Below are 19,218 nucleotides of genomic sequence, written 5' to 3' on the forward strand. Positions count from 1 at the left end.
CGCTGCGTGCGTGCGCCTGCTGGGGGTGTCCCTGCTGTGCCTGGTTCACTTGCTACTTTGAGAAAGCCATCAGTAAACAGTCATAAGTGTGGATGCTCGGACCTTCCAGAAGTGGTTTTCAGATCACAGGCTGTGGCAGGTCTTGCTCGCAAGATCACCCAGACTTGGGAGAATGGCAGACCGTGCTTGCGGAAAAGGCCCCTCCCCAGACTGTCCCTTAAGGACTGGCGAGCCCTAGGGGGAGTGGGGCTTGCAGGCATTTCCCCAGGGTCAGAAGGAGGGCAGGTGGGGGATCAGGCAGGCAACAGCGGGGCAGGCTCCAGTGACACTGTTTCTGTGCAGGCGCTGCGGGTGATGGGGAAGATGATGCGGGAGTGCTGGTACGCCAACGGCGCAGCCCGCCTGACTGCGCTGCGCATCAAGAAGACCCTCTCCCAGCTCAGTGTGCAGGAGGACGTGAAGATCTAGCTGCCCCTCCCACAGCCGCCAGGCCGCGGGACCTACAGCCGAGCGGCCGTGTTGAGCATCAGATGGAGGCCTACCTCTCGTTTCTGCCCAGCCCTCTGTGGCCAGGAGTTTGGCCCACAGAGGGACAGAGCCCGGGAGACTCGCTCACTCCCACGATGGGTTTGAGACACAGACACCTTTGATATTTACCTCCTAGTGGCATGGAGCCTCTGAGAGCGAATGGCATGGAGAACTCAATGCCGTGACCCGGACCGGCTGTCGTGGGATGTCCCACAAAGCCCGGTGCCCCCGGCGAGGAGCCTGGTGTGGCGACAAGCGGCCCTGGAAGAGCTGAGTGTGGCCTGTGCTGAGCAGCACTGAGGGCTTTACCCCGGGACCAACCCCAGTGCAGCGAGCGGCCCCGGGAACCAGAAGGATGGCCCCTCCTGGCAGCTCCAGGTCTCCGGCTCCTCTCCGCCCGCGAGGCCCCCTGGAGGGACTGCTGGTGCCTGTCTGTCCCGCCGTGTGTGCATGTGCCGAGGTGCGTCCCCTGTTGTGCCTGGTCTGTGCCACGCCCTTACACGTGTGTGTGTACGTGTGTGTCTGTGGGTGCGCACTTGCCTGCTTGAGCTTCTCGTGCATGTGCAGGTCAGGGCTGTGGTCGTCATGCCGTGTCTGCGTGCCGGTGCCTCTGTTCAGTAGTGAGCCGCGTCTCGTTTCCCTGGTGCCCCTCCCGGTGGGCTCCTTCCCCACCCCTCCTTCCAGAGCCCCCACTCCACAGTGGTACCCCCTCCCCAGCAGGCTATGCCGCCTGGCCCTCCTTCTCCACTTCAGACTGTGGAACCAAAGCTGGCCCAGTTGTCCGTGGCAGGCGAGGCTTTTGGGTCCAAATGTGAGGGAAGAGGGTGGGATGGGCAGGGCAAGAATCTCGGCGGAAACCTGGGGTGTTGTGGTCAGCGGCCACCGTGGGAAATGAGCCAGCCTAAGGGCATCATCCTCGGCGGCGTTAAGGAGGGGCCGAGGAATTTGCAGCCCAGACCTGGGGAGACTCAGACTGGAATGTCACATCTGTCTTTCATATCCCAGATTCTGGAGACAGCAGTGTGTATTTTCGGTGGTGGTGGGTTTAGGGCGGGGAAGGGAAGCGGGAGGAGGACTGGGGAGGGAGGCTGGGGTGGGGGGAGGCATCTGCATGGGTCTTTTACTGGGTTATCCGATCACGGTGGAGGGAAGATGTGAGACTTGCATCCACTTCAGGGGCTTTACTAAAGGGAACAGCCTGAGCTGAACCTGTTATTTAACCTGAGTGTAGTATTTAACGACGTCTAGAAGCACGGTTGTGGGTGGTGGTTCGGTCAGCATATCTTAGGTATATAATAACTTTGAAGCCATAACTTAACTGGAGTGGTTTGGTTTTCTTTCTTTTTTTTCTTTTTTTTTTTTTTAATTTTATTGGGAGGGTCTGGATTTTAACTTTTTTTAAATACTGTTAAGTTTTTATAAAAGGAAAACCATCTCTATGTGATAATTACCTCTCAATCCATTTGTTTTTAAGGAAATCCCTATAAAAACAACCACACACACAAAAAATGCTTCAATCAGACGCACACAGCTCAATCACACTGGAAATATCTGTCCTTGTACCTGAGCCTGCTCCCCCCCGCCCCGACTCAGCTGTGAGAGTTCCTCTGCCCTGGGGGTTGGTCTCACTGGCGTCCTGCCTCCCTGCCCAGTCCCACCCAAAGTGGGTTTTGCACTGGGGCCCTAGCTTTTTGTGCGTCACCCACAAGTTGCACCTTCTCATCCAGGCACTCACTCAGCAAACACTCGCTGAGTGCCAGCTGGGTGTCAGGCCCCATGCTGGGTGCTGGGAAATGCATCTGTGAACAAGATAGGCTTGGGTCCTGCTCTTGGAGCACTGACAGTGGGACTCAGTCAAGTCAGGGGGTGCCTATCTTGAGACCAGAAGTTTTCATAGTTGGATCTGAGCCTTTTGAGCCTGGAGCGATTGCTCTTATACAAGACCACTAAGGAGGCGAGGATGTCCCCCTGTCCCCCACCAAAGAGGCCGGTGGTAGGCAGTGAAACCTCCCATCACTGCGTTCATCCAGAGCCCCCTTCCTGCCCCCCAGGGGAGGCACAGTGTGTGTGCAGCCTCAGTGCATCCCTGCCTCTAGCCCAGCGATTCTCTGCCAAAGCTTGTGGAGGAGGGGGGGAGCCCTCCCCCCACTTCCATCCGTCTCCCCAGTGCCCTGGCCTTCCTATTTATTTTCCCAGTGTAGTGCTTTCCTTGCGTTAAAGGAGATCTTCCCCTCACCCTTTGGGCCAATTTACTGGCTACTGACTAATTTCCCTTAAATACCAATTGTGTCATTAGGGGGTCTTCTCTCCCTACCCCTGCTGACGCACTTCCCCCTTGTTGTCTGCCCTCTGGCAGAGCTTGGCGGGTTATGGGAGCTGATGGAACTCAGACTCCTCACTCCCTGCCTCAACCAGCCTCTGGGATCTGCCGACACTCCTCGACCCAGGGACTACCAAGCCACTAGCCCACTCCCCAGGTGGCCCAGCTGTCCTCACCACACACTCCTCCTCCACCTCCGGGGAAGACTGAGCAGTTTTGGGGGGACGCTCCCAGCCCCACTGCCGCCACTCTTAACCCAAGAGTTAGGAGTTAGAGAGTTGGGGAGAAACTAAAGCTGTGGTTTTGGCTCCCTGAGGCTAACCCTGATCCATAGGGCTACCTGCACCTCTGGATTTTGGATTCACAGACCAAGTCCAAGCCCGTTCTTACGTCGCCATCAAGGCCCCCGAACGGCATTCTCGGTACTTCTGTTTGTTTTTGTACATTTTATTAGAATGGACTGTAAAATAGCCACTTAGACACTTTACCTCTTCAGTATGCAAATGTAAATAAGTTGTAATATAGGAAGTCTTTTGTTTTAATATAAGAATGAGCCTGTCCAATTTCTGCTGTACATTATTAAAGTTTTATTCACAGAGCCTCTCTGGTGCCATCTGTTTTACAGCTGTAGACCGACTGGCTGCCCAGCCTTTGTCAGGGGAGTTGGGCAGATGCTCTCAGGCAGTGTCTTTCCCCTCCCACTTGCCAGGGTATGATGTTCATTAACATCTGCTACAGCAGCTCACGTCTGAAGAGGACCTGATTGGAGCATCAGGGGGTCTTCCTGAGGCTGTTCCTCTGCATTTCATAGAGGGAGGGCCTGGCCTGGAGAGGGAGTGGAGGACAAACTCAACACCTTCTCTTGGGCTTTGTCTGTATTTGTCTTTTAGCAGTTTTCTGTTTATATAAAAGAGGGTCTTGATCCTGGTAAGTCACCAGCCACCTAGTCTCAACAGCAGCCTAGGCCCTCAGTTTTCGCTTCCCCACTCGTGACTTGGAATAGAAATCTGAATTTGGGGATGGGTTAGGGAACTTTGAAATGGGAGTGTACAGTGGTTACTCTGGGATATTCAGTGGGTGGGTGGCTGTGAATGTCTTTAAAAATCTCTAGGCCAAGGAACCCAAGAGAAAAAGTCTAGAATCATAGAATCTCAAGTTTAGACGGGACTCCAGAGGTCCGCCACCCATCACGTGCTTGACTCCCCCACAGCATCCCCGCCAAGTGGCCATAGCCTCATGCCGTGACACTCAGGACCACAGCCTCCACCTGCCGGCCATCTGCTCAGTGGACAGCTCTTCCTTACATAGGACTGGGCAGCCTCCCTGTGAGTTCTCTCCACATATGGTTCAGAGCACTAATTCTCTTTTCCATTTAAGGTCCCTTAAAATACTGGAAGGCAGCTGTTATGTTATCATGAATCTTGCAGAGCTTAGCGCTTCTCCCATTAATATTTAGCAAATACGTATTTAAAAGTTACTGTGTGCTAGGCAGTGTGCCAAAATGGGCCATACATACATGAACTGCTTTCATCCTCAAGACAACATGAGGTGGCCATTATTATCCTCTGTGGATTCGGAAACTGACGGTTAGAGAAGACAAATTGCCCACGTACGTAGCTCACGGGGGTGGAGAAGACCTTGGGTCCACGGTGTCTGGCCAGAGGCTGTAGCCCCTCGGCCTCAGCGCATCCTGTCTCCGTGACGCCATGTCCTTCCCCCACGCTGGCTGCTCGCCGAGGACCTGGCTGGAGCCTGGGGCCGCGGAGGGCACGTAGCACTCCACCCGGACGTTGACGTGACAGCACAGACTAGGACGAGAATCCCAGACTGCCTGACACCTTCAGGTCACATGCCAGGACTGCACCTCATGTCGCGGGTTGAGTAAAATCCAGCCCCCTTCCTCCATCCTGTATGTGAGAAATCGGTATTTTTGAACTCAAGTGCAGGATGTTATGTGTATACCCCATAAATTTTACCATAGAACTTGCCCATAGCTCCAACCTCTCAATATTTTAAAATTCTGACTTGTTACCCAGAGTTTTCTATTGTCTGTCATCTGAGACTGTGGGGCTGGAGAAAATCAAGCAACTTTCCCCTAGAAGTTGGCTTTTAAGTTTGGCATACGTCCCAAATTAGCCGCTAATTAAGTCTCCCTTGCATCCTGGCCAGAATTCTTTAATGGACAAAATAACAGCAAAGGCACAAGCACCTTGCAGAAATAGCAAGGTATTCTTGTGTTTGTCGAGAGGAAAGGTGAAGTGGCTTATAGTGGACCTCATCCCAGTTCAAAACCCAATTAGTAGTGAGTCATCTTGCCAACTATGGACCCCAAATCCACTAGGCTAAGAACTGCAGGTTCAACTTCCATCATTTTGAAAATCAGAAAGACAACCACACTGGGACCTCTTATGTGCCCTTGAAGGTCACCAACATTTCACCTTTGTAAGGCCCATGACACAGGAGACCTGAATTCATTTGAATGGTATACGACTCGGGGTTTTGTTGTCCACATTTAAAATTTCTGTCCCTGCCATCCTCCCACCAGACCATGTCTTCTGATCTAGAGTCTGAAGAAAATGCTTGCTAAATACAACCAAAACAAGATGAGATGTAGAATAGCAAAAGTTTAAGAGACACACAGGGACATGGGAGGGACATGTAATGAGGGCCTGGGGAAAGCTTTGGATCAAGACAGGAATGGTTTATTAGGGTTCACCAAGAAATGAAACTAATAGCATAGATGGATAGATACTTAAAGGAATTGATTCACATAACTGTGGGGCTGGCAAGTCTGAAATCTACAGGGCAGGGTGACAGGCTAGAGAGCCAGGAAAGAAGACAGTCTGGAGGCAAAATTTCTTCTTCGTCAAGGGACTGCAATCTTTTAAGCCCTTCAACTGATTAGGTGAAGCCCATCCACCCTATGCAGGGTTACCTGCTTTACTGCAAGTCTATTGACTTAAATGTTAATCACACCTAAGAACATAACTTCATAGTAACATCCAGACTGGTCTTTGACCAAACTCCTGGCACCACATCCCAAGAGGAGTTGGGCATCCCATGGCCAGATAGGATCAGATTTAAGGAATAAGGCAGATAGCTCTGGATCCGCCTGGGAATGGTCCTTGGAGGTCAAGGATGGAGGATAATGGGATAGGAAAGTTTAAGGAACAACAGGATGGACTGGGCTCTAAATTCATTATTATTAAGTAAGAAGCATTTGTTCAACAACCTTGGTGTGTAAAGCAGTAGGCAGAACAGAAGGATGAACAATCTGTGGCCCCTGCCCTTTGAGATGGAGAGAATCTATACAGAGAACAGGAGGGCAGGTTTTAGCAAGTCCCACTACAGAGCCATGTGTAGCGTGTCATGAGCACAGGTGAGGTGCCTACGAAAGCCAGCTCTCCAGGGGCTCCCCACCAGATGGAATGGACTAGTTAATAGGTAATTACAATGGAGCGAAGTAAGTGCTATGATAAGGGAAGACACATAATACTCTGGGAACACAGGAAGATGGGGTCAAGAGAGGTGATGTCTCGTCTGTTTGGGGTTTGGCATTGGCCTACTGACTGGGGACAGGAGATTTGGTCAAAAAGTGTGTCGCCATTCAAGAACTATAGGTGGGACCTCCCTGGTCCAGTGGTTAAGAATCCGCCTGCCAGTCCAGGGGACACAGGTTCGATCCCTAGTCCAAGAAGATTCCACATGCCATGGGGCACCTGAGCCTGTGTGCCACAACTACTGAACCCCTGCCCTAGCACCTGTGCTCTGCAGCAAAGCCCACTAAGAGAAGCCCGCACACAAGGAAGAGTAACCCCTGCTGGCTGCAACTAGAGAAAGCCCAGGCACAGCAAGGAAGACCCAGCCAGCCAAAAGTAATTAATTAAAAAAAAAACAAACACCCATAAATGTTCAAAATCCTAGAGCAAGGGAGCCAGGCTGCAAAGAGGAAATCTCTTAGAGCTGTCATATGCTAAGAAGTCAGGACTGCATCCCTAGGGCCACCAATGCCACCACCTCCCTGTGACAGCCACCTCAGACTGCTAATCTCCATCACTTTCCCTCCTGAGTCCCGACAGGGTCTCCAAATTCTTCTCAGTAGCATGTTTATGTGGAGTTGTCCCATAAGTGAACACCTCTTTGTCGTTCCGCATGTAGGACCAAGCCCTCGGTGGGTTCTGAGCCGCGGAGTCACGTGATGTGTTTGCAGAAGAACACAGCACTGACTTGAGAAGGCAGTTACTGGAGTGGTAGAGCAAGAAACGCTGGAGGACAGGGAGAGACAGTGGGTAGGACGCACGGGCTGGAAGCATGGTCAGACGCGGACAGCGAGGAGGAGCCAACTTCGGTTCGAGTCTACAGGAGAATCTTAGCCTTGTGCACAGAGCTGTCCTGGGAGGAGCCGGGATGGACCACCAGAGCAGCTGTGTTTGCCAAGAGGGAGGAGATGTGGGAAGTCCGGGGCCCTGAAAGGTGTCGTTTTCTTTCCTAGCTATCTGTACCTGTCTGAAGTGAGGCGGGATAAAATAATACATGCCCTCTGTCCTAAAAGTGGTAAGTGGATGCTGTAAGGAAAACTAGAGAGCTGACCCTTTCTCTTTTCTGCCAGTCTAACCTGTCCAAGCCTGAGATACTAATATCTTGCCATCCCACCTAGGAGGCAAGATAGTCCCTGGCCTCTGACTGGGACTAGACTCAGAGGCCACTGTATCCAACACAAACAAACTGCCATATCCGCCTTGCTCTAGTTCGCAGACCTGCCCCTCACCCCCTGCCCCTGCTGCTGGGCCTCCCTGGACCCCAGTGCCACACACAGACACTAGCCTGTGGAAAGAGTTGGGAAATAGGAGCCATTAAGGAAAACAACCGCTCCCTGCCCAGTCAGCTGCCCACCAGCTGCCCAGGCCTCCCTCAGCGTCCTGCACCCGGGGCCCAGCCCCATTCCTTCCCAGACAGCCAGCTGAGTCCCCAGCCCTCGCCCTCCCACCTCCCACTCAGAAGCAGTGGCAACACCCAGAAAGGGGCCCCAGTCCTGGGATGAAATGACCATGGGAGAGCCCTGACATTGACTCGGACACCAGAGGGGCCTGGGCTTCTGCAGCTTTTGCCCTGAGTACCTGGATCTCTTGATGGCAGCCAAGAGCTTGAGCAGGTGGGTGAGGACAGGACTCGGGACCGTTGACGGTTAGGTGTCTGGGAAAGGGCTTGCCTCAAAAAAGGGGTCTCACCTAGGCCTCGTCCATTGGCCAAGCCCCCACATCTGTGCTCTCCCACCACAGACCAAGCCCTGTGTACCCTGAGAGCTAGGAGCCAGGACAGCTGGACCGAAAGGATGCAAAGCTTGGGAAATTCTTCTGAAAGCCTGGGACTTGCTCAGGAATAAGGTACAGATTGAGTGCAGATGTCTGCGGAGCCAGAGCAACAGGGCTTTGCTTTTACCAGGAGGCTTCCTTGGGGAGGAGAATGGGGTGGGGAGGTGTCGTAGTATGAGGCTGCAGACAGAGTGCAGCGTGTCCCCCACCCCCATCCCCAGCCTTAAGGAGCCGCCGAAGATGGGATGAGGGGAGCAGATGCTACACTAGAGACTCAGGCTCAGGAGGAAGTGGTGGAGGATTGGAAAAGGCAAAGTTTTGTGTGCCCGGTGTACTGTCTGGCGCGTGCAGGTTCCTGCACAGAAGCAGCCCACCGGCTGTCTGCCTTCTCCCTGAGGAATGTCACCTGCAGCCAGGCTTAGATCACAAATACAGCTTCCTAACAGGTGTGAAACTCCAGAACTTGGTGACCAAAGCAGAGCTTGGCGTCTCAGCTGAACACAGTCCTTCTCAGGTGGAAGAGGAGCTCTGGGCCGGGGTCCTTAAAGTGGGGCTCTAGCGCCTGCCGGACAGCCCTTCCCAGATTGATTTGAAGATTTTCCAAGAGATTCATGGCCAGCAGAGGGCACCTCTACCCCACAGTATGCATCCCGGGGCTCCCCATTGCCTCCCTGGAGGAACTGGGAATATTGGGAGGAGGAAGCAGGCATGGATCTCTGAACTCTCAGGCGGAGCTACCAGCAGCTGAATTAAACAGTCTCCAGAGCCAGGGACGCTGGGCTCTTGTGAGTTCTAATGCTTGTTCTGCCACCATCTTTCCCTCCCTGCTTCAGTTTGCCACCTCCATTGAACGAGGGCTTGGTTCACTTGGTGTCCACTCAGGACCACAAGACCCTTTTCGGCTCTGAACTTCTGGGATTTGAGGAAATCATGCAATGAATGTGACAGAAATTGCATCTTCTGGGCCCACCTTTACTCTGGGATTCTCCAGAGTGCCCTGCCTGGAAAGAGGCAGAAACTTGAGTTTCACTTCTCCGGGGCTGTTCTCTCGCTTGGACGCGGAGAGGCAGACTGGCCTGGATGCTGACGGGAAGGCTCTGTCTCCACGTCAGTCTGAAGAAGGACTGTCTCAACAGGGCTTGCAGACACCGATGCTGTGACACCCATGGCATCTGCTCCCCCAGGTTTTAGGCAAGGAAGTGTCCCTTAGGTACCACTGTGGGGTAGGTGGGGTGGTAGTACAGAAGCACTCATAAGACGCCCTTTTGAGAGTCCCTTCAGGGATAGGCAAGGAGTGCAGAGAATAGAAACCATTGCCTCTCCTGCCTTCGCTCGCCTCCCCATCCCCACCCCCACCACAGATGCTGTCTGTCAGGAGAGGCAGCAGACGGGCCAGGGGTCCATCTGTGCTACTGCTTCACAATAGAGTCCCGTGTTTCCCCACCAACGCCCCCTCGGCCCCTCAGCTGATGGCCACTTGGTGGTGCCAAGGGGGAAGGCGGGAGGAGGCAGAGGAAGGCTCTAAGGGAGCTGGTACTTGGCTCCTAGCCGTCCCCAATACACCCCTGCCCCCCACCCAACAAGCATCCTGCCATCTGGACTTGTGTAATCACTGCAGGGTGGAGAAACACCCCCTCCCACCCACACCTCCTATAGGGGCTGGGGCCCCAGGGGCCTGGGGGTGGGGGAGACAGACGGAGTCAGGAGACTAGGAAGCAAGAAGACGGAGACAGACCCATGGCCTGAGAGACACAGGAGACAGAAGCCTTTCCTAACCTTCCCGGGTTGCTGGGTCCCTAGCCCCTCTGTGCTCCGCATGCCATGCATCTAACACAGCACTGGCGGGTGCATGACTCCCTACCTGACCAAGAGCCTCTGTAACCTGGCCCGGAGCAGGGCTTCAACCCAAGGTGAATGAAGAACAGCAGAAGACTGCATCACACAGTGGGCAGATTGCAGGCTCTGCAGGCTGCCCAGGTTTGAATCAGCTCTGCCACAGAGTGGCCTAGAGCAAGTTACTTAACCTCTCCGGGCCTCAGTTTCTTCTCCATAAGAGATGATAATGGTATCTGTTTCATAGGATTGTTATGAAGACCAAACAAGTTCATTCATGGATGTAACACACAGAACAGTGTGCAGAGCACATGGTAAATGCCTCATAAATGTCAGCTATTAATATAAAGGCATAACACAGACTCGGGAACACTGGAGGAGGGGACAGATGAGGACAGTGCATTCCTGGCTTCTGTTTAGTGGCAGACGAGATGTGGAGCCCTCAGCTCGCGGTGCTGACGCCCTGTGGTGGCTGGCCACTCTTCAGACGCCAGGCCTGACGTACCACTTCCTCCTCTCACTTCTGATTCAGGTACCACTGACGACAGAGACTTCGGCTGGGCTATTCCCACCACTCTCGTAGGCTGGCCGCCACAGACAACACAGCCGAGGGTGGGGGGGCGGTAGTCCCCAAGAAGGGTCAGAGAATTGTTGAGCACCAACCCCCAATCCTGAGCACCCCCTCAGCGCACCTTATGCCCTGCCATGAGTCAGCCCCACAGTAAGCATCTGTCTGCTGGAGAAAGATTACCTGAGCCCCAACATCAGGAGGTGAGGCTGACGGGCCAGAATTAAGTCCACTACTCTCTGGGTTTCCCTCTCTTCCCTTTTCCCTTGACCTGGGGAGGAGAGGCAGCTCTTTTCAACTGTTCCGGGAGCTATGTAAAGAGGAGACCCTCGACCCTTACATCCCCCAGTGGCTTCCACACAGTTACTTCAGGGCCATCTTTTTCCTCCGCACCAGAGACCTCACCCCTCCTTCTCCTAGCCTAAAGTCTCCTGCTGCCCCCTGGGTCTCCTCAAATCTTACTCTGGGCCTCCAAACCTCCTTCTAAAGACTCCTTACTGTCACTCCACTGCCAAATCTCGTGCACAAGCCGCTTCACAGGCTCCCCGTCTCTCAGGTATCATAGAGACCCATAGTCCGCCCCGGGATGCCCTGCAACGCCCCCCGCCCCGCCCCCGCTCCTTTCAGCTGCTAGCTTTTCCCCCTAGGGCCGGGAGCTCGAGGTCCCCAAGGGTTTCCCTGGTCTAGGCAAGGCTCAGGAGTAGTGGGCGGGGCTCCGGAGCAGCGGGCTCCGCCCCGAAGGCGGAGCCAACCGCGTAGGGGGCGAGGCCTCGTGAGGCCGCTCCCCGCCCGCCCCTTCAGCCCGCCCCGCTCCCCGAGCCTATAAAGGGAGGCGACCCACCACTCTCCAGGCTGGCATCCTAGAGCCACCGCCAGCCCCGCCGCCCGGAGAAAGCGCCACCAGAGAGGGGCGCCGGAGCCATGACCCTTCGCCGACTCAGGAAGCTGCAGCAGAAAGAGGAGGCGGCGGCCGCCCCAGACCCCTCCGCTCGGGCTCCTGACTCGGAAGCCGCTCCCGCCGCTCCGACCCCGACCCCGGCCTCGGGCCCCCCTGCTGCAGCCGCCGGCCCTGGGACCCCCGGGGACGAGCTGTACGCAGCGCTGGAGGACTACCACCCCGCCGAGCTGTATCGCGCGCTCGCGGTGTCCGGGGGCACCCTGCCCCGCCGAAAGGTGCGTACCTCCCCAACTCCCGCGGACCCCCTCGGCCCCCGGTCCCCATGGACGCCTGAGGATCCCCACCCACACCATACTCCTGGGGTCCCCGAGTCCCCCAGTTCCTCCCCCGCCCTCTGATCCCCACGGACACCTTCAGATCCTGCTGGGTCCCCTCGACCCCTCTGCTCAGAAGGCGCAAACTCCCCCATCCCCGGCTCCACGCCGCTCGCGAGCTGGGCGGCTCTCCACTCCCCACGCGCCGCTGCCCCGTCTCGCTGCTCTCCTTCCTGCTGCTTCCTCAAGTTGCCTTCCCCTCGCCCCAACTGGCCATCGCCACCCCGCCCCAGCCCCGCCTCCCCGCGTCCAGGAGTATTGAGGTCCCCAGGATCCCCCCGCCCCGGCTTCTCCCGTGGGAGCAAGAGGCCTCGAGCTGGGGTCCGGCCGCTAGTCGATTCAAGTTGAGAGTCGGCGGGCCCGGGGTGGGACTCTCGCCGAGGAAGTGCCTGCGGGGCCGCCGACTCCGAAAGCTCACCCTTCCGAGGGGGCGCCGGAATTCCTGGGCTCGGCCGCCTCACCCTGCGTCTGAGGTGCGGGGCGCGAGGCCACGGCTCCCTGGACGTCAGCGGCGACCGGACGCGGTGGGAGGGTTCGCAGGGCGCCCGCTGGGCAGGAAGGATGCGGGCCGCGCCCGCCCTCGAAGTCTCCCCCTCCGCCGGGCTTTTCCTCTGGCCCGACGGGGACCCGAGCGCTCAGAAAGGAAACTCAAGACCCAGGTTAAGGAGAGGGGACTGGTGGCCTTTCCCAGCTCAGCCCCCCCTCCTCTTCCTCTGGCCCCTGGCTCCCCCCCCAACACAATGAACAGCTTGTTGAGAATTTGCATTTTATGAAAATCGGGTGGAAAGACAAAGGGGTCTCTCTATGCTGCCCAGTCCTTCCTCCCTGGCCCGTTTGGGAACTGTCCCCACCCTTGAGGCCCATCTGTAAGGTTCTAGAGAAGGAGGGCTTCCTTCTCTTCCTGGCCTCGGGGTAGCCTGGGGGGAGAGTTAACTAGCGCACTGACCAGGAAGCTCCTGGATTGTTTGGGGCTCGCGGGGCAAGGGCTGATCTGGAACCGGGCTTCTTCCAAGCATCAGTCATTTAGGGAGGGAAAGACACTGCTTTAGTTTCTCAAGGACCCAAAAGAGGTAGGGAGTCCCTCAGCTCTGTCGTCCCTCCTACCAAAAAGCAAATGAAACCAACCAAACAACAATAACAAAACCTTCCCATCTCTCTCCTTGAGTGTAGTGAGACTTAACAAGTCTGAGATCAAAGTTTTTGTTTTGTCCCAGAAAGCAACAACATGTATCACAATGCTGAGAGACCCAGGTGGAGCTGGGCACAGCTGGCCACCTGCAGCTGGACTCCATAGTTTGAGGGAGGGGACTTGGCCCCTCTATCCCCTGCCTTACCATGCTTAAGCTGAGATTCCAGCCCTCTAGACCAGGGCCCCTGACCCCAGCTCCTGCAAGTCACTCTCTGTGACTGAGAAATTAGAAGAGATCTGACTGGCCTTGGTGGCTCTGAAATGTCTTGATAGGCAAGCCCAGGGGCCCCTGCCCTTCTCTGAATAATATCTAGGAAGAGTCCCTGCTTCACCTTTTGGGGTCTAGGGTGCCGAGCCCCTGCAGACATGCACCCTGGGGGCAGAGGCTATTCTACCTAGAGTCATGAAAACCCCCACCCCTTCCAGACTAGGAACCAGGACAGGACTTAGAGGTTCATGCATCTGGAGCCCAGGAGATTGTTGTGTTCCCGAGGTCCCAGTTGTGGGGATAAAGCTTAGGGAGAAAGCTGTGGAGTGATATTGATGGTGGCACTCTAGGGTTAGTTACTCCAGCATCAGAAGAGCAGGTGTGGAGCTGGAACAGGACAGATAGGCAACAGGAAGTGAGATGCTGGGTCTAGGACTTGAGCCCAGGCGAGGAACCCCACAAAGGAGGGCTCTCAGCATCTGCTCCAGGACACCTCCCTCTCACCTGCTTCTTCCTGACTCTCCTTCCCACCCAGGGCTCAGGATTCCGCTGGAAGAACCTCAGCCAGAGTCCTGAACAGCAGCGGTGAGTCACCATTACCCCCACCTCTGCCCTGGTCCAAAGGATGAAGTGCTGGGGAGGGGGCAGCACGACACAGCATCTCAGCCCACCCAGGGGGAGTTGTGCTCCCACCCTTTCAGCACGGTGCCCTCACCAGGAATGAGGGGCAGGTGGGGGTGTGGGCTGTGTGAAGGGGGTGGCAGAGGAAGGAGGGAGGGACTTTTGAGTCATCAGGTGCTCCTTAAACCACCCCCAGTCCCTGCCAGTCACCCCTCCCTGGAGAAATCTGGATCTGGGAAGGGGGAAGCAGGAGGAGTTTGGGGGGCTCCCCTGGGCCTTCCCAGCCCAACAAACCCTGAAGGCCCACACCATGGCAAGCTGCATCCAGCTGCTCGACTGTCTAGCCCTGCACCCAAAACCTCAGTGCTCTGCTAGTCCCATCGGTGGTGGCCTCTAAGGAAGGGCCTGGGGTGAGGGCAGAAGGACTAGCCCTACTCTGCCTGTGTCCCATCCTGATGTGAGCCTGGTTTCTAAAATGGATCAGCAGACTGTGGCCTGCTGGCCAGATTGGCCTTGAGCTGAGAGTTGTTTTGATATTTCTCAAGGGTTGTAAAAATAAAGACAAAGAACAATATAAGACAGAGGCTGTCAAATAATTCAGGTCTCGAAAAGAAAAGCTGAAATATTTACCGTCTGACCCTTTGCAGGAAAACTTTGCCAACCCTTTTAGAAAACCAGGGAGCACTGGAGTAGACACAGTCACCCTGCCCCCACCCCCACCCCGGCCCAAATACACACAGAGAGGAAAAGGCCTGCCTGCAATGCAGGGAGGAGCTCGCGCTGGGGTAGGGAGTTGCCGATCAGCTTTTGGGGGGCGGGTATGTGGGTCAGGCTGGGCACTGAGAGGCCTGGGTCTCCAGGGCCTTGCTGAGGCCGAGAGCCTTGAAGGAGACTTTGGAGGCTGCTTCAGCTCGGCTTCTGGCGGGGCGGGAAGGAAGGGGGTGGGAGTGGGCAGAGGAAACTCTGGGCTCCCCCAGCAGACGAAGATCTGGAGCAGCTCCAGACCATTGTGTCCAGTGGGCAGGCCTTCAGTGCGGGAAGGGGCGGCCTCGAGTCTCCCCTCCCCCCAGCCCTCACATCTGGTGGGCTGGCCTCACCGCAGCTGGGAGGGGCAGCTGGGGTCCGGGCTGAGCCTCGTGACTGGCCTCTGGGGGTGGGGCCAGCCCTCTCCCCAAGGCTCTGGAGCAGACAGCGCTCCAGGCTGGGGCCGAATTGGGGGCCTCAGCTAGTCAGTCAGTAGTATTCTGGGGCTCACTAGGAAGCTGGGAGTGTGGCCGAAAAACTCAACTAGTTCAACTGGCTCTGGGGGCTAGCCATTGCAGTGTGTCCCCCACTCGAGTGGATTGATTTTGTGTGGCTCGATGAAGCTGATTTCAGTATGGGGAAGGACATTCCAACAGCTGGGGATGAGTGTGGCTTGTCACTGGAGACAGTGAGCCCTGCCTTGATGTTCCAGAGCAGACTCTGGCATCAGGGGAGGGCCACACTATGGGCCTGCCAGGCTCCTCTTTAATCCTGATGGACTTGATGAGATGGCCCCTGTGTCTCCTGCAGGAAAGTGCTGACTTTGGAGAAGGAGGAGAACCAGACCTTTGGCTTTGAGATCCAGGTGGGAGAGAAGCTGGGTGCAGAGGGAGGGAAGGGTTGGGAGGCGGTCTGAGGGACGGGTGGATCCTGCTCCACCCCTGGGCTGAGGGTCCCCTTGCCTGTTACAGACGTATGGCCTTCACCATCGAGAGGAGCAGCGTGTGGAGATGGTGACCTTTGTCTGCCGGGTTCATGAGTCCAGCCCTGCCCAGCTGGCGGGGCTCACACCAGGTGAGGCCTGAGCCCAGGACACGGGGCTCTGGGAAGGGAGTATGACCTTATTCCCAAGCAGATGGGGCAAGAAATCCAATCAGTTCTCCTTCCTCCTCCTATTTCGAGAAGGCCAGAAAGAAGAATGAGTTGGTAGATTTACCATTTACTGTATGATCTTGAATATTCCCAACACTGGAGGCAGTAACATGTCCTCATATCAGTGTGGTGAGGGGCTTTCCTGGGCACAAAGCCAGGGCCTGCCTGGGAAATGGCAGATATTGCCACAGCTATTCTGCCTCCTCCTGGCGATCTGGCAACCCAGCATGGGCAGGAGTCATCGAGAGAGCAAGTCCATCGTGTTTCCAACCTGGCCCAGTACTGGGGTACTTATGATACTTCCTCTAACAAGGACATGGTGCTGCCAGTAGGAGACCTTTGGGACTGGCCAAATCTAGAGCCCCAAGTCCCGGAAGGGGCAGCCTGAGACTGCACGAACTGAGCACCCTCGCCACCCCCCCTCCAATTCTATACCCATTTTCTTTCTGGAAGCCTTCATCTCCTTGCCCATTCACCAGCAGCCTCTGGTAGCTGGTGAATGAAAACCAGCTTTGCAAGATGGTTTCTCATCCCCTTGGTAGCCACCACAGGGGTCCACCCCTCCTTTTCCAATTGGGCAGTGGGTCCTAAGAGAGGGTGGTCTGCTCTGCTGGAGGTCGGGAGGCTCTGCAGCAGCCTAGGGTGTCAGAGGTTGAGGCCTCAAGCTTGGGGGCCAGTGTTAACGTTCCCGGCGTGGTGCTCCTCACCCTCCTGCCTTCCTGTCTCAGCTGGGTTTCTCTGGTGACAGCCTGTGGGCTGGACCGAAATAACCAGCTCTGGGGGAAGCCCAGGCTTGCTGGGAGGGCTCAGCCTTTGGGGACAGAGCTTCCTGAGAGTGAGATGAGGATGAGGATGTGGATGTTTGAGGGCCCTGGCCCCTATGCTAGGGTGCCAGGTCTGCACAAGATCGCCCCAGAACCATGAGTGGGGGTAGGAAGCTCAGGAGAGTTCTGTGGGGTTATTACCCCTACCCTTTGTGGTGAAGATAGGGGACTGAAATTCTTCCACACGCCCCGTGGAGCAAATGCTGATCCCCTCTCTGCTTGGCAGGGGATACCATTGCCAGCGTCAACGGCCTGAATGTGGAAGGCATCCGACATCGGGAGATTGTCGACATCATTAAGGCATCTGGCAACGTTCTCAGGTACATCCAGGTGTTGTGGTCTCTAGGGGATTCCTGAGCGCAGCCTTTCTTCCCCACCCTGTGGGCCCACTCATCCTTTGATTCCCCTGTCTCCTCAGACTGGAAACTCTGTACGGGACATCAATTAGGAAGGCGGAACTGGAGGCTCGTCTGCAGTACCTGAAGGTAAAGCAGCCTGGAAACCATCCAGCCGCCAGGTTCCTCTTCCCAAGCCCCTGCCCCTGCAGGCCCCACTGTTTGTTTGTTTGTTTTTCCTGGTTGTGCTGGGTCTTAGTTGTGGCATGTGGGATATTCACTGTGGCACGCAGGATCTTTAGTTATGGCATGGGAGGCTTAGTTCCCTCTCTGGGAACACAGAGTCTTAATCACTGAACCACCAGAGGAATCCTCCTACTCTTTTTGGGGGGTCGTTTATCTGCCTGACCTCCTTTTAACCTTAAGGTTTCTTCTGTACTCCCCGATCCCTCAGTCTGTAGCCACCCTGGTTAGTTTCTTGCTGACTCCTGACAGGTGGGTGTGTCTCTTGCAGCAAACCCTGTATGAGAAGTGGGGAGAATACAGGTCTCTGATGGTGCAGGAGCAGCGGCTGGTGCATGGTGAGTAGATCAGTGTTGGGAAGGGTCACTTGTGCCCCCATCTATACCCCCATACCTGCTTCCCCCTAGGAACTAGTCCGTTACTTCCCCTTCCAAGTTTTGCTGAACTACTACTCTGGGTACAATGCTGCCCTGGGCTGATGCCCACATATTTTCATTCTCACAATAGTGCCCAGAAGGAAATTACTACACAGAACCATCTCCATTTTACAGGTGGGAACACCAAGGCTCCAAAAGCTTGTTTCAGGCCCCTTTCCTGACTCTTGTGTCACAGTTCAGTTCCGTTCAGTCGCTCAGTCGTGTCCAACTCTTTGCGACCCCATGAATTGCAGCACGCGACCCTCATAAGGATCTGAGTGTATAATTCGTGTTTTACAGACCGGGGAAGTAGGGTTCAAAGTTTTGACTTGCCCAAGGGCCACAATGATGGTCATCAGGAAGGAGCGAAGGTCCCCTACCCGTGTCCTCTGACGTCTGCCCCCCGGCCCCCCCTCCGCCCCGTGTCTTCTGCCCCCAGGTCTCGTGGTGAAGGACCCGAGCATCTATGACACGCTGGAGTCGGTGCGCTCCTGCCTGTACGGCGCGGGCCTGCTCCCGGGCTCGCTGCCCTTCGGGCCTCTGCTGGCCGCCCCGGGAGGCTCCCGCGGGGGAGCGCGGCGGACCGGGGGCGACTCAGACGATGCAGTCTATCACACGTGCTTCTTCGGGGGCGCTGAGCCGCCTGCGCCCCCGCCGCCGCCGCCGCCGCCGCCCCTCGCGCGCCTGCCGGGACCGGGCGCGGCGGACGCTTCGGCCCCGGGGTCCCGGGCGATGCTGAGCCGCAGCGCCAGCGTGCGGTGCGCGGGCCCCGGGGGCGGCGGCGGCGGCGCGCCCAGCGCGCTCTGGACTGAGGCTCGCGAGCAGGCCCTGTGTGGCCCCGGCCTGCGCAAAACCAAGTACCGCAGCTTCCGCCGGCGGCTGCTCAAGTTCATCCCCGGACTCAATCGCTCCCTGGAGGAGGAGGAGAGCCAGCTGTAGGGGCGGGGGCGGGCGGGGGAACGTATTTATTTATTTATTCTTTCCAGCCAGTGCAAAAAGGGGGCGGGGGCGGTCGTTTGGCCGCCACGGGGACTCCAAGAGCCCAGAGTAGCCGGAGAGGGTCCTTGGCAACCCCAGCTGGTCCTGGCAAGTCTCTGCAGAGTGGTGAACCCAGCCCCAGGCCTCTTTAGTTGTCCTCCCCCAAACTACAGTGGGAGGTGGGCACAGGAGAACCAGAGAGTTCGGGGTTGGGAGAGGTTCGGGGGCCAAAAATGGGACGTGCCATCCTACATCTGGGTCAGTAGTGCCTTGTGGGGTGTCCAGGAAAACTCCTCCTCCAGGTAGGGGGACCCTGTCCCACGAAGCCCTCTCCTCAGCTTTACTTGCTCCCCACCCTTGGCCATGGGGAGAAATGGCCTCCGCCCGGTCGTTCCCCTACCCACCCCACACAGACACAGTTCCAGTTATCCAGTGGGCACTTGAGGGGGCCCAAGGTGCTGGTCTCCCTCCCTCTCAGCCTTGACCCTTAAGGGCTTGGCCCCCCTAGGGGCCTGTAACTAAGTGGGGTCCTACTGGGCAGGGGTCCTGGGTCCTCTGCCCTTGGGAGATAGGAATGGGCACATCCGGGTGGGGTGAGGGCAGTACAGACTGTTCCACCATTTGCATATTGTTGCTTCTGAACCACAAACTGTATAAAATGGACGGTTTTTTGCA

The 19,218-nt window shown here is 56.3% G+C and overlaps 2 protein-coding genes and 1 long non-coding RNA gene across 4 annotated transcripts in view; 2 read left to right on the forward strand and 1 right to left on the reverse strand.

Annotated features, from left to right (window-relative positions):
• The window catches only part of ACVR1B (activin A receptor type 1B), a 33,783-nt gene extending 30,336 nt beyond the window's left edge, over positions 1 to 3,447 (forward strand). For both annotated transcript variants that reach the window (XM_070370825.1, XM_070370826.1), the window contains one exon: positions 343 to 3,447. In XM_070370825.1, coding sequence (XP_070226926.1) covers positions 343 to 468 — 126 coding nt within the window. In that variant the 3' untranslated portion in view covers positions 469 to 3,447. The remainder of the gene's footprint in view (positions 1 to 342) is intronic.
• On the reverse strand, positions 3,447 to 12,370 carry LOC138987935 (uncharacterized). The gene is made up of 3 exons (XR_011464236.1): positions 12,252 to 12,370; positions 4,462 to 4,755; positions 3,447 to 3,673 (listed from the first exon to the last, which is right to left on the reverse strand). It is a non-coding gene; the product is annotated as an uncharacterized lncRNA (long non-coding RNA).
• On the forward strand, positions 11,398 to 19,218 carry TAMALIN (trafficking regulator and scaffold protein tamalin). Its single transcript, XM_070370827.1, has 8 exons — positions 11,398 to 11,734; positions 13,766 to 13,815; positions 15,406 to 15,460; positions 15,567 to 15,669; positions 16,798 to 16,891; positions 16,990 to 17,056; positions 17,421 to 17,487; positions 18,005 to 19,218. The coding sequence occupies exons 1-8, from the start codon at positions 11,483 to 11,485 to the stop codon at positions 18,502 to 18,504; spliced, it is 1,188 nt and encodes a 395-aa protein (XP_070226928.1). The 5' UTR covers positions 11,398 to 11,482; the 3' UTR covers positions 18,505 to 19,218.

Source organism: Bos mutus, chromosome 5 (genome assembly GCF_027580195.1).
Source record: "Bos mutus isolate GX-2022 chromosome 5, NWIPB_WYAK_1.1, whole genome shotgun sequence".
Classification (NCBI taxonomy): Eukaryota; Metazoa; Chordata; class Mammalia; order Artiodactyla; family Bovidae; genus Bos; species Bos mutus.